The sequence below is a fragment of the Typopeltis vanoorti genome, chromosome 19 (genome assembly GCF_054136105.1).
Source record: "Typopeltis vanoorti isolate ZY-2024b chromosome 19, IOZ_Tvanoo_1.0, whole genome shotgun sequence".
In the NCBI taxonomy this organism is placed as follows: domain Eukaryota; kingdom Metazoa; phylum Arthropoda; class Arachnida; order Uropygi; family Thelyphonidae; genus Typopeltis; species Typopeltis vanoorti.
The window spans coordinates 71,645,001-71,660,705 of NC_143567.1; the positions used below are offsets into that span (position 1 = coordinate 71,645,001).

At 35.3% G+C, this 15,705-nt stretch overlaps 1 protein-coding gene across 1 annotated transcript in view; it reads left to right on the top strand.

Annotated features, from left to right (window-relative positions):
- Positions 1-15,705, top strand: part of LOC150096239 (midasin) — a 1,081,806-nt gene that overhangs the window by 226,819 nt on the left and 839,282 nt on the right. The window contains exon 21 of the mRNA XM_090409469.1: positions 11,367-11,442. Coding sequence (XP_090265595.1) covers positions 11,367-11,442 — 76 coding nt within the window. The remainder of the gene's footprint in view (positions 1-11,366; positions 11,443-15,705) is intronic.

A 15,705-nucleotide genomic window follows, 5' to 3' on the forward strand; every position in this document is an offset into this window, starting at 1 on the left:
ATGATATCTTTCTCATTTGGGATCATACAAAAGAAGAACTAATCAACAATTTCCTTAACCAAATCAATAGTTTCAACCATACCATCAAATTCACATTAGAAATTGAAAAAGATGGAAAACTGCCATTCCTTGACATCCTAATAAATCCTAATCAATAAATTTCCTTAACCAAATCAATAGTTTCCACTATACCATCAAATTCACATTAGAAATTGAAAAAGATGGAAAAACTGCCATTCCTTGACATCCTAATAAAGAAACAAACCAATAATAGTATCAACCTATCTGTTTATAGGAAACCTACAAATACTGGACGTTACCTCCAGTTCAACTCGTCTCATCATATAGCTCAGAAACTTAGCATTATCCATATGCTCAAGAAAAGAGCTATACAGTACCCAACAGATAAGAATGACCTACAAATGGAATTAACTACAATATCCAGAGAACTATCTTTAAATGGTTATCCAAAAAGACTCTACAACAAGATTCTCTTGACTGATATACCACATAGACAACGTGATGATGTCCAATACATCAGTACTATTACTATTCCATTTGTCAGCAGCATTTCCAAAAAATTATCCAACCTTCTAAAACCACATAATATCAGAGTAGCATTCAAGCCAATCAACACTATTCGGAAATTTTTAAGATCACTGAAAGATCCTCATCCATTACCTTGCTCATGTGGTATTAGTTATGTAGGTCAGACCTCTAGAAGCTTTGAAACGAGAAAGAAAGAACATATAGGATATGCCAGAAACAACAGACAAGACATTTCAGGCCTTTCTTGCCACTTTGCCTCTACTAACCATCACATTGAGTGGGATAAGAGCCTTATGCCCTATATAGAAGATAACTACCATTTAAGAACCTTCAAGGAAGCAGCTACAGTTGCCCGTAAAACTGAAAACCTAAACAAGAATCAAGGTATACCAGAAATTTGGAAAGCTTTAATCAGATCATTAAACATCAAAGAAATGAACTTTAATGACAATTACATCATGAGCCATAATGAATAAATCACATTCCCAAGACACGCGCATTGTCTTGTTCAATACTAATTTTTTGTATGAATTAGAACCATCAGTTATAACCTAGTCTGTTACCTTCATATAGCTTACTAGTTTGTATTCCCTGAAGATGCCGATAGAAAAATTGGCAAAAGATATAGGACGATAAAATAAAGCTACTTGACGAACATTATATAAAAAAAAGTGTAATAGTCAAGAAAAAATTCCACAAACACTCTAAAGCTTTTGTTTGTGTTCAGTATGTGAAACTGTGGGAAGTAATAAAAAGAATGGGTTTTCCTCAACACACTATCAGGTTAATAGCTACCTTATATAGGGAGCAAGAAGCCATGGTAAGAACAGGTGTTGGATTAACCGATTGGTTTCAGGTTGGAAATCGGAGATTTCTCTAAAATCTCTGACTGTTGAAAGGATGGATCTATCTCTATGGGAACAAAGTGAGGATTTTGGATGCAGCTGTTTTTCCAACAGCAACTTAAGGATGTGAGTCTTGGAACCTAAAGAAGTCGGATAAAAAAAGGATACCTGCTTTTGTGGTGTGGTGTGGTGTTGCAGGCAGAAGGCTGTCTACTGAAAGGCAGATGGGTATTAGAAAGGATCAGTAGAACTTTAAAGTCCTTAAGGTTATTGAAAGAAGAAAGTTAAATACTTTGAACACATTGAAAGGATGGAAGGAGGACTTCTCATTACAGTAATACAAGGTCAAGTTTCTGGAAAAAGAGGAAAGGGTAGAGCATCAATGAGATGGATGGATGGTTTGTCTGGAGTGACTGATCTTCAGAGAGTTGAAGCCACAAGAAAAGCATACAACAGGACCATATGGTAAGGACTGGTATGACACATCACCAAGCATCTGAGTGACCATACTTCATCTGTGGATGTCTAATAAACAGATGGATAGGTAGATGAAGTGGTAAGATTGATCAAAATGCAGTTGACTCACTATAGTAAAATCGAACTATAGTAAAGCAGAAACAACAGACAAGACATTTCAGGCCTTTCTTGCCACTTTGCCTCTACTAACCATCACATTGAGTGGGATAAGAGCCTTATGCCCTATATAGAAGATAACTACCATTTAAGAACCTTCAAGGAAGCAGCTACAGTTGCCCGTAAAACTGAAAACCTAAACAAGAATCAAGGTCTACCAGAAATTTGGAAAGCTTTAATCAGATCATTAAACATCAAAGAAATGAACTTTAATGACAATTACATCATGAGCCATAATGAATAAATCACATTCCCAAGACACGCGCATTGTCTTGTTCAATACTAATTTTTTGTATGAATTAGAACCATCAGTTATAACCTAGTCTGTTACCTTCATATAGCTTACTAGTTTGTATTCCCTGAAGATGCCGATAGAAAAATTGGCAAAAGATATAGGACGATAAAATAAAGCTACTTGACGAACATTATATAAAAAAAAGTGTAATAGTCAAGAAAAAATTCCACAAACACTCTAAAGCTTTTGTTTGTGTTCAGTATGTGAAACTGTGGGAAGTAATAAAAAGAATGGGTTTTCCTCAACACACTATCAGGTTAATAGCTACCTTATATAGGGAGCAAGAAGCCATGGTAAGAACAGGTGTTGGATTAACCGATTGGTTTCAGGTTGGAAATCGGAGATTTCTCTAAAATCTCTGACTGTTGAAAGGATGGATCTATCTCTATGGGAACAAAGTGAGGATTTTGGATGCAGCTGTTTTTCCAACAGCAACTTAAGGATGTGAGTCTTGGAACCTAAAGAAGTCGGATAAAAAAAGGATACCTGCTTTTGTGGTGTGGTGTGGTGTTGCAGGCAGAAGGCTGTCTACTGAAAGGCAGATGGGTATTAGAAAGGATCAGTAGAACTTTAAAGTCCTTAAGGTTATTGAAAGAAGAAAGTTAAATACTTTGAACACATTGAAAGGATGGAAGGAGGACTTCTCATTACAGTAATACAAGGTCAAGTTTCTGGAAAAAGAGGAAAGGGTAGAGCATCAATGAGATGGATGGATGGTTTGTCTGGAGTGACTGATCTTCAGAGAGTTGAAGCCACAAGAAAAGCATACAACAGGACCATATGGTAAGGACTGGTATGACACATCACCAAGCATCTGAGTGACCATACTTCATCTGTGGATGTCTAATAAACAGATGGATAGGTAGATGAAGTGGTAAGATTGATCAAAATGCAGTTGACTCACTATAGTAAAATCATGGCAACCACAGGAATACTTTGTTGTAATGTTTTATAGTTGACTGCAGTGAGTTTTGGGGCTTTGATTAGGACTTTTTTTTTTTTACTGTGTATAGCTATAGCATGTGAGTTTTTTTGTTGTGGTGAGAGTTGTCTGTACATAGTTCTGGTCCTGTTATTTATATTTTTTAATCCCAAACACACACACACACACACACCCTCTCACAATTGATCACAAAACCTTTAAGACATTAGTGTTGTATGTGAACAGCCAGAGGTTATATTTCTGAGGTAGAATGGAGGAAGTGAAGTTGTTAATCTTGTGAGTTGGGAACTGAATTTTGTGGGTTGGTCAGCTACCGATATTCCCTCTAATTTTTGCTGGGCCATGTACACATGAAAAACATTTTGTGTGCAAGTTTCTAGTCTAGTCTTAGACCCAATTAATATTTCTCTGCTTAAGGGTCAAAGCTGTATAACTGAGAGGAGACCTCCACATAGCCTTTAAAGGAATGCGGAAAACCGACCAGGGCTTCTGACCTAATGTCCAATCCTCACCTTCTCGTGGTGCACCCTGTTGGGTATCTACTTTGATACTGAACGAACGAGGATGGGCTGGCAATTTGGAATTTAGCCAACCAAATTGTATTCTTATTGGGCTTAAACTAATATACAAAATGATGGTACAACACGACAAAATTTCATGCCGGCGGGGGCGTTGCCCGGTTAAACAAGGCCTCCGTTGTTTTCACCAGGGAACCAGGGCAAACAGCGATAAGTCAGCTACTGGAACAAATCTGAAAACAAACCCCAACTCAACATCACCAGAGTTAAAGATCGGTACTATCAACAAAAGAAGCCTGAATGGCAAAGAAATGGAGCTAGCTGAGGAATTAGATAAGTACCAGATCGACATAATAGGGGCGACTGAAACAAAAAAGACAAAAACTGGTGAGATCTTTCTGAGCAATAAATACAAAATGTTATATTCAGGCAATGACAATCAAGGAAAAGAAGGAGTAGCCATAGTATTCAACACAAAATACGAGGCTAATCTTCTTGAATGGCAGGCAGTCTCAAGTAGGCAAATAATGTGGACAAATATGACAATGGGGAACTGGACAATGAGACTTATTTGTGCCTATGGTCCCAAAGAAGGTTCTACTATGGTAGAAGTGGAGGAATTTTTTGATGCTTTAGAAAAGCAACTGACACAATGAAAAAGGAAAAGATGGTCCTTGTTGGGGATCTAAATAGTAGAGTAGGAAATGATTGTGAGACATACAAAAATATTTTGGGAAAATTTGTAGAAAAGAGCAAAGCTAATAATAATGGCAAATACCTGTTGGATTTCTGCTCAGGACATGGACTGGTTATTACTAACACCATGTTCCAACATAAAAATGTGCACAAATTCACATGGAGAGAAGAGGCTAGGAATAAGAAAAGTCTCATTGACTATGTTATTGTTGATAGTGATGTTTTCTCCCTGGTGCAGGACACCAGAGTGTACAGAGGATTTGAAATTGGAAGTGATCACTATTTAGTCTTGAGCAGGATAAAATTGAATTTCATATTGAAAAGAATAACATGTAAGAAAGTTTTAAAGCGAATAAAAGTTGAGCAGCTCTCAGATGTGAACTTTAGACTAAAATACAGAAATATTATTGAAAAGAAAATGAAAGAGTTTGAGAACAGGAATCAAACCTTGGAGATTCAGTGGCGAACTCTGAAGGAAACATTGATTGATTCTGCCAGAGAGGTATGTGGTGAGGTTGTGTGCAAGGATAAAAAAATCAGAACTCCCTGGAGGACACAGGAAGTTAAAGAGGCAGTGAAGGAAAAGAAGAAAGCATATCAAAAGTTCCTGGCAAATAAGTCAGCTTTACTCTTACAGAATACAGAGACAAATGTAAGAAAGCTAAACAGTGTGTAAAACTAGCTAAACAAAAGTCATGGGAGGACTTTGGCAAGAATATAGAAAATAAATATCAAGAAGGTGGCAAAATATTCTGGAGGTTGTTGAAGAAGCTTAGGAATGGAGGAAAGAGTGCTGTAAAAGGAATTAGAGATGATAAAGGTGAAATGAAAACAGGAGAAAAAGATATCCTTGAAGTATGGAGTAATTACTTTGAAAAACTGCTACATGAAACAAGCAGTGATGACAGCACAGTGATAAAAAAAACACTGACCAGGCATGCAGTCAGGAATACATATCCATACTTGAAGTAGAAAAAAGCCATCAAAGGCTTGAAATGTGGAAAGGCAGTAGGAGTAGATGATATTCGACCAGAAATGCTGAAGTATGGTGGTATAAGAGTCTTACAGTGGCTGCACTGCATAGTTCAGAAAGCCTGGACAGAGGGACGAATTCCCGATGATTGGAGTAGAGCTCTCATAGTACCCATATATAAAAAGGGAAATAAAACTGAATGTGAGAAATTTCAGAGTTATTTCACTACTGAGTGTTCCTGGGGATATAATATTCACATATACTTGAGAAACGGTTGAGAAGAATTGTGGAAGAAAAGCTTGTTGAAGAACAAGCTGGATTCAGGCCAAATAGAGGCTGTCAGGATCAGATCTTCACTTTACGACAAATAGTCGAGAAAGCATGGGAATATAACAAAGATCTGTATTTAAGTTTTGTTGATTTGGAAAAGGCATATGACAAGGTGCCAAGAGAGAAGCTATTCAATACGCTGCAGTTATATGGTGTCAGTGGGGCATTATATCAAGCAATACTTAGTCTTTATTTGAGTTGTGAGTCAGCAGTTAGAATTGAAGGAAGTACAGGAAGATGGTTTAATGTTAAATCTGGTGTGAGACAAGGATGTACATTATCCCCTCTGTTATTCATTATCTATGTGGATCACATTATGAAGGAATGTGGTATTAAACCTGTTATCAAAATTGGAGATGTTAATGTCAGCTCTTTGCTTTATGCGGATGATGTTATACTTCTAAATAAATCCGCTACAAGTCTGCGAGATTCTCTGACTAAATTGAATAGCTGTTGTAATAGATATGGTATGAAGGTCAGCAATAAAAAGACAAAGACAATGAAAATAGGCAGAATCATTGAAAATGTCAACTGTGTTGTGAATGGAGAACCTGTGGAACAAATAAAACATTTCAGCTACTTAGGCACAATTTTTACTGAAGATAGTAAACTAAATATAGAAATAGGCAACAGAATCAGCAATGCTGGTATCGTTGGAAGTCAATTGAATAAATTCATATGGAATAAGAAAGAAATTAGTCGGAACACTAAATTAGCTGTATACAAGACTGTGTTCAAACCAATTTTAACTTATGGATCTGAGAGCTGGGTCAGAAGTAAAACACTTGACCAAAGACTAGAGGCCGCAGATATGAGAGTCCTGAGAAAGATTAGAGGCGTGAACAGATGGCATCAATGGCAATATCATATTAAAAATGAGGATATTAGGAAAGAACTTGACATTGTGAGCATCCAGGAATGCGTTAGCAGAGCTAATCTCAGATGGTATGGTCACTTAAATAGAATGGGAGAGGAAAGATTAGCACAAGTGTTCTCTGCCAGGTTGGCAGGAAAACAACCCAGAGGAAGACCAAGATATAGGTGGATTGATACGGTACAAAGTGCCTTAGACGATAGAAATATAAGATCTGATAATGTTGTAGTCTTGACAAGTAACAGACTGATTTAGAGGAAAATTGTAGATAGGAAGTTAGTAATGATGTAATTTTTTCATGTAGTACTGTCATATCCTGTATAGGTGTCATATCCATCACCATCATCATCAAATTCCTGCCATGTACCCTTGAGGGTACATGGCAGGAATTTGATGATGATGATGATGATATTAATGTTGCTTTTTTTTTCCCATCTAGTAATAACCTATAATATGTGTGCACCAAATTAATTCACTTAAATCTGCATAGCTGCAAAATTCCATCACTGTTGCACAAATTGAAATGACTGTACTGTCCAGACAGTAGATAGCCTCTTCAACATGCTGACCTCAGCATCAGTTTGCCCATATGGCAGTGCAGGCCTTAAAGTAACTAATTTGAGTGTTTTCAATTGGAATAAATTTAGAGTAATATTAGCATGGAGATATTGGAGAAATTACTAAATAAAATAAATGACAAGTGTTCAAAAATTATTGACTTGTATATTAGAAATTCTGAAATGAAAAATTTTGGGTGCACATTTTGGTTACTAGGCATGTGTGCTCCCATTATGTCTGGTGTAGCTTAAAGGAAATATTGCCAGTGGTTTTCTGTATTTTTGCAGGAAACGGAAGGAATGATGCTGGCCATTTCCTCAGAAAGTAAATGATTGTGACAAGTAATTGTAGTGAGTCTGAGAGTTGGGGACTGGGAGGGGGGGGGGGGAGTAGACAGGGGAGGTCATCTTAACTGGTTGTTCAGTTACGATAACTGATCAGGCGCTTTTTGGTGTGTGATCTGAAATGTGAGACTTTATTCTAAATTTAGACAGTTTTGCGATTTATGTGATGCTAGCAGTTGTACAGATGAAAAGTAATGTCTTGAACAGAAAACGATACCAATTAAAATGATACCAGTTTTTGAAGGATAAGAACACTGTGCATTTGTTTATGCAAGGAAAGGCTATTAGTTGCAAGAGAAATTTGATCTTGCCTGCAGACCTGAGTATTATTAAAGGTAAGGAAGAAGTGAAATTTCACTTCTGAGAATTAAAATAGTAAGTTGTCCTCATCTCACTGGAGAATGACAAGGAGATCAATGTTTAAGACATTGATTATGGAAGATCTTGTAGATTGAAATGTTGATCATTGCAAGAAAAATTCAGAGTGGTGTTATATGGTTGATGTTAATAAGAGCAGGTCATCTGTATGTGTTGAGGAACAGTACAGGCAAAGGATAGAGAGCAGTGCAGTATTCCATCAGTTAGGAAATTTTAGAGAGGAAACCTAATTACAAATGGTGGAAGGTAGACCATATCAAGGAATCTTCTATACCAGACCCAGTTAAACAATCTGGAAATGTCAAGAAAAATCCGACAATTCTCCAAATCTTACCATGGATATTAGGTAGGTTCACTGTTCATCAGTCATTGTTTAATTCAGGGTTTCTCAAACTTTTTTTACGACAGAACACTTCACAAATCCTGAAATTTTCACGGAACACCTTGGTTATTTTGTAATGTATTAATTAATAATTAATTGATAATTTAGCTGATTTTTATTATTAATTAATAATTAATTAAACATCAATTAAAGTTTGGTTTAATTGATGTTTTAATTAATTTAATTAAAGCATCAATAAGCCATTATTAAATTAATTTGTGCTGATTTTCATTGATATATCCTACTCTGATCACCAGATATATTTATAAGATTATTATAAGTACTTATGAGTGAATGTAGACTTTTTCTCCTGTGTATTGGTAGTTTTCCCCTCCTTTTGTACATCCTGGAGATCGTTTTGTAGGCTGGTGGTAGATGACTCACTATCTGTTCTGTCACAAACACCTTCCATAAGAGATTTCTTAATACCAAAATTAAATAAAGTCCCTTGTCTCTTATTCATATTAGAATTTAAATCTGTATTCCTATTACTTTTAAAAAAATCATGGCACTCCGGTTTTAAAACAAGCACTTACACACTTCAACACGAAGTTGCGAAGAAAGTATTCAGTATTACTAGATCTGAGAACTAGATACAGACTACTTTGATCTTCAATTTCAGTGGAAAAATTTTCTTTATACTTCCTTGCTAATTGGTCACTGACATTTGCAACACAGATGTTATTTCTCTCAGTTTTGAGAACACGCCACCCATTGTTGTAATCGGCTTGCAGGCAATTTTTATGATCGGTCATAAACGGCAGTATTCTCTTTCCCGATTGTTGAAAGATTTTGATGTGTGATATTAACGATAATTCATGAATATCTCCATGTTTAAAAATATGCCACTTGGTCACTGACATTTACTACACAGATGTCATTTCCTTCAGTTTTAAGAACAGAGGATATGCCACCCATTGTTATAATCTTCTTACAGGCAATTTTTATGACTAGTCATAAACAGCGGTATTCCCTTTCCCAAATGTTGAAAAGTTTTGATATGTGAAAATTAACGATACACAGATGTTATTAGACGTTCTGGATCTGAGCTTCTCGACATATTCACGTATATTATTCTCTTCAGAATATTTCCACTATAAAATATTTATTCATGAAAAATGCTTAGAAAACTAAAATGACAAATTCCAGAACTTCTCGCGGAACACAGTTCGAGATGGAGATGAAATGAAGAAGATTTAAACAGATCAGATTCTGCTAAATAACAATAAGTTGTTATTCAGGTAGTATTGATTAGAAAAGGAGAAGCTATAGCATTCAACACTAAACGTGAAGTTGAACTTTTTGAATTACAGTCACTTTCAATTTGAGTGATGTGAGCAGATTTCAGAATGTAGAATTGAACAATGAATCTTATTTGGGCTTATAAAGGTCCCACAGAAGGTTCTGTTAACGAAAAGCGGAGAGAGTTTTTCAAAACATTACAGAAGGTAGCTGACATGAAGAAAAAATAACAGTTAATTCTTGTTGGAGATCTAAACAACACAGCAGGAAATGAACACAGAAGTGTTTTGGGAAATTTTGAAGAAAAGAGCAAAGCTAACAGTCATAATAAATACCTGCTACATTTCTCTTCATTACAGGGAATAATTCTATTTCTGCCATAATTTGCAGATTGGGTGATTTCCTTTAGAATTATGGCATAGTTGTGGCTGAGACTGGGGACATTGATAGCTTCTTTATAATTACTGGAGGTAACTGGGGCTTGTGCATATCATCCTGGCTAAATTATTTTTTCATTGAAACAATGAGATATTCCAGAAGCATGGTATTCAGCATGCCAAACAGTTTGTTCTGTAGAACTTGAAATATCTACAGCCCCACATACACACGTTCCAGTAGTATCTAGCTAGACATAGTGGAATATTTTATTTATTACTCTTATATCTTAATATATATATATATATATATATATATATATATGAAAAATAGGTGCATTTTCAATTAAATTAACCTTAAAAAGTAAGAATCTCACTCATTTGGGAACAGAACCGGTATTATCCCATGTTATAAACCTCCCATTTTACTTGTTTTGGATACACACAATGATTCTCAAGAATTCAATCCCAGCTTATAATGAGAGTACCCTGTACTGGTACCTTGGATACTCTCATACCCTAACAACAATGTAAGTTTACTGTCATACTAGAGAAATATAACAGACTATTTGTGGTCCCCAAGTTTGCTGCATGTGAAAAGAGGCTGTAAGCTGATATTACATAAAGCTAACATAGCCATAATCATTTTCATTTACAGAAAACATACTTGTAAAGTAGGTAGGTATATTATATTCACTACCAATTGTTTCCTGCCCCCCCCCCCTCCTCTCCATGCAACATGATATCATTAAAATATTAGCAAACAGGACCAGAACTGTCTGTTCAGAATAAATCTCCCTCACCATGGATTATCATTAGGTTTGGTATTTATGATTGTCATAAAGATTTGTTGAACCATCTGATTATTTCTGTTTTAAATTTAGTAATTTCAGTTATTTAAATTATGTGAAACCTCGAATGATAAACTTCGTTACTGAGAGGAACATTAATTTGTTGAAATTAGTTGCTTTTGAATTTCCATAGTTCTCTTTATATACACAGATGATATTACAAGAAACTTACAAGCAAAATATCTACTTTATTCTGGATATTAAATCTAAACTTTCCTTATTGTGCTAATGTTAATTTGTCATTTATGGACAGTCTGTAGGGTTTGCACATGTTAATATTCATTTGGTTTCTCAGCTTATTCTCTACAGACTTTAAATGCAAGCCTAAGTTGAGAAATCAAATGAATATTAATATTTTTAATGAAAAATATAAGGAGTTATAATTTTTATAATTCTTTCAGATAAGTTCCATATTCTTTTACAGAGACTCATTTTCTTTATAAATAGGCATGTATTTTAACAAAAACAGGTTAAAGTTATAAAATTACTATTTCAATATAAAAAGTATGGCTTAAATATGTGTGGGCATTTTTTCACAAAAAATTAATACCTTTTCTTTTCCACTTCTAACTTCTCACAAGTTTGAGAACGCTGTGTCGTGCATTAAGTTATGCCTCTTCAAATCCCTGTGGGAATGTGTTACGTTCACTTTATGAGGTAAGAAAAGTTTTTTTTTTTGTTGTTGTTGTTTCTTTTTTTTAATCATTATTTATTTTGTGTGGTAGCTTAGTAAAATATATATTTAAATAATAGAATTAGAAAAAATATCCCTTATCCAGAAAAAATGCCATTATTTCTTCGGATTAGAGTAAAAGTGTCATTATCTGTATTTAAATTTCGTATACGAGGGTGGTCTGAAATTCTCGGCCTTGACCATGGATAGCAACCCCATCGGCAAGATTTTTTTCTCTAAGTTGGTACATCTGTCATAAGCATCCGTGTGAAATTGCAAGTCATTCTATCAAGTAGTTTGTTTTATACAGCTGTCTGAAGCAAAAGTGTTGTCTGTATCCCTTGAAATGGATAAAATTGAGTATTGTGCAGTATAAAATTCTTTGTAAAAGAAGGTTTAATGCCAAAAGAAATTCATTCGAAGTTCATAAATGTTTATGGGCACTCTTCTCCTTCGATTTTGACAATTAAGAAATGGGCTGCCGAGTTTAAACTTGGCCATACCAGCCTTTAATGATCCACGTGAAAGACGTCCAAAAAGAGTAACAACACCAGAAATCATCAGTCAAGTGCATGATATAGTATTATAGTATTGGATGACTGGCAAGTCAAAGTGCGTGAAATTGCTGAGACTATGGGCATTTCAAAAGAACCTGTAGGATGTATTTTGCATGAAGAATTGCAAATGAAAAAGCTTTGCGCAAGATGGGTGCCACTCTTGCTTACAGTAGATCAAAAACGCACTTGCATGAAAATCTCTGAACAGTGCTTGGATCGTTTTAACACGAATAAAACTGATTTTGTGCATCGATTTTTTTACCATGGATGAAACTTGGATTCACCATTACACACCAGAATCCAAACAGCAATCAAAACAGTGGACAGAAATCAGTTTTTAGTACCAAAGAAGAAAAAGTCAGTTCAATCAGTAGGAAAGTCACGGCATCAATGTTTTCTGATGCTAAAGGCATTTTGTTTATGAATTATCTTGAAAAGGGTAAAACAATAATCGGGGAATATTATTTCGATCTTTTAACCAGACTAGATGACAAAATTCTTGAGAAAAGACCCGGTTTGCAGAAGGAAAAAAATCATCTTTCATCAAGACAATGCACCTGCCCACAAAGGTGTTTTGGCAATGGGAAAATCAAGGGATCTACACTATGAATTATTGGAACATCCACCCTATTCCCCAGATTTGGCTCCCTCTGACTTCTATCTCTTCTCAAAACTAAAACTCTTCCTCGCTGGTCAGTGTTTTTCTTTGAATCAAGAGATATTTTGCAGATCTTACTGAGAACCACTACAGGGACTGGATAATGATGCTGGAGCATCGCTGAATAAATGTATTAGTCTTAAGGGAGATTATGTTGAAAAATAAAAATAATTTTGAAATTATAAATTCGTTTTTTCATTGTTAGGCCGAGGACTTTTCAGACCACCCTCGTATCTGCAAAAGGCATATGACAAGGTGCAAAAAGGAAAGGTCATCAAAACGTTACAGTTATATGGTGTAAATGAGACATTAAATTGGGCAATACATAGTCGCTATTTGAGCTGTAAATCAGTAGTTAGAATTGAACAAGGTTCAGGAAGATGGTTTGATGTTAAATCAGGTGTGTGACATGGGTGCATATTATCTCTACTCTTATTCATTATCTATATGGATCACATATTAGGAAAGAATGTGCCATTATTAGCATTCAGGAATGTGTTAGCTGAGCTAATCTGAGGTGGTATGGTCATTTAAACAGAATGGGAGAGGAATGAATAGTAAAACTAGTGTTCTTTGCCAGGTTTGCTGGAAACAGACCCAGAAGAAGACCAAGATGTAGGCAGATTGATAGTCAAAAGTGTCTTAGAAGGCAGAAGTATAAGATTTGATAATGTTGAAGTGTTGACAGATAACAAATTAATATGGAGGAAAATTGTTGATTGGAAGTTAGTAATGATGTAACTTTTTCATGTAGTTAGGTTAGCAATCATGGTAAGCCAGAGTGTCTGTTCATTTGTCATCCTTTTGATCCTGTAATAGCTCTTATTATCTCATCCATTTCTTTACATCATTAACCCAAGAAGCTCTTAGTCTACCAGGAGATCTTTTTCCCTCTTAACCCCCCCCCCCATATTAATTCCTCCATATTAATTCCTCCAAATTAATATGGAGGAAAATTGTTGATTGGAAGTTAGTAATGATGTAACTTTTTCATGTAGTTAGGTTAGCAATCATGGTAAGCCAGAGTGTCTGTTCATTTGTCATCCTTTTGATCCTGTAATAGCTCTTATTATCTCATCCATTTCTTTACATCATTAACCCAAGAAGCTCTTAGTCTACCAGGAGATCTTTTTCCCTCTTAACCCCCCCCCCCCCCCCCCCCCCCATGCATTTCCAGAGACATCTTGCACCATGAGCTCTCTTTTGGTTCCCATCAGCTTCAATTCTACTTCATTAGTTGTTTTTTTTTTTTTTTTTTTTTTTTTTTTTTTTTTTTTTCTTCCTTCTCTCCAAGAAATATTCAGTGCTTTCCTATAGCATAGGCTTGAACAACCTTTCCTAGTTCGGGGGACAAATTATCATTCTGTCTCTGAGTCAAGGGCCAGACCAAATTATTACATAAAATAAATTAATATTAAATGAATTAAAACAAGTTGCTACTTCATATTTCATTTATTTATAATATACTGCTTTGGTATAAAGATCTACATAAATTTTATAATATAATGAATGACATAACAATTTAATGTGAAGATTGGCCTTGTACTTCAACTACGAGACTATCAATATTGACGTTAATATTACTTAAGGATAATCACATAGAATTTTTGAGGTTTTCGTCTGTTATTCTTGTCTGAATTTTTGATTTATTGTATTTCATCCTCGAAAACTGTTCACACATATATGTGCTGCCGAAAAGACAAATGATTTTTCTTGAAAAGGCACGTAAATTTGTATATTTTTCTTCCACGAAATAAAATTTATAAAAATCCATCAAAGCAATGTTGTTAAATTGTGATTTTAGCACTAAATCTGCCTGAAGCTGAATAAGTTCCAACTGTAAGTTTTCTGGCACATTATTTACATCAGCATCCATCGGACGAGCAAATATAGCGAATGTGGAGTCTTTGTTTTTGAAGTCGGCAAACCCTGTATCAAATTGCTCTATTAGTTCCTTCAGTTCATCTCCATAACAATTATAAGGGATATTTTTATTAGTTGCTAGAGTAGGAAAATGATAACAATTTTTAGCTCTTATCTGACTTTCCAACAGTCAGATATTTAGGTATCCGGCGACATCTACAAGGAATGCTAAATCACACACCCACTCATCATCTTTTACTTGGTTAATTGTGTTTCCTTTTATGTCCATAAAATCTGCAATGTCTTGTCTCAGATCATAAAATCGTTTTAACATTTTACATTTACTCAGCCACCTCACTTCATAATAATAATAAGACACATCTTCATAATAATAATAATAATAAGACACATCTTCATAATCCGAAAATAGGTCTGCCAAATACTCCTTAAATTGGCGGTGATTAAGTGCACGTGACTTAATAAAGTTAATACTGGCTACTACAACTTCCATAACATTTGTGAATTTAATCGATTTTGCACACAGATTTTGTTGGTGGATAATGCAGTGAAAATTTGTTAAATTTTCCATATCGATCTGTAGTTCTATCGCTCTTTCATGAACTATTCCAATAAATCCCTTCTGTGCACCAACCATTACAGGGGGCTCCATCAGTGCATATGCCAGATAGTGAACTCCATTTTAGCCCAAATCTCTCGAAGACTGCGTTGACTGTTTCAAATATATCTTCACCGGTAGGTGTTTCTTTTAACGGGCGAAGTGCCAATAATTCTTCTTTGATGTTGAAATCCGCATCAACTCCTCGAATAAATATTGCTAGTTGTGCTGTATCGGAGGCATCGGAGCTGTCATCCAAAGCAATTGAAAATGCTTCCAATCTAGCGATCTTCTCTTTTAAACTTTTTTTTTGATATCATCAGCCATAATTTCTATCTGTCGGATAACAGTACGTCTCGACAAACAAATATTCTTGAAGTCTTTTTTCTTTTCAGGACATATTATTCTTGCAACATCCAGCAGACATTCTTTGATAAATTCTCCTTCACCAAATGACTTAGAATGCTTAGCGATTTTTTTCGCTTGCTACAAAGCTGGCTTTGACAATGCTGTGGCGCTGCGTTCTTTGCTTGTTGAACATTTGCTGCTGGGT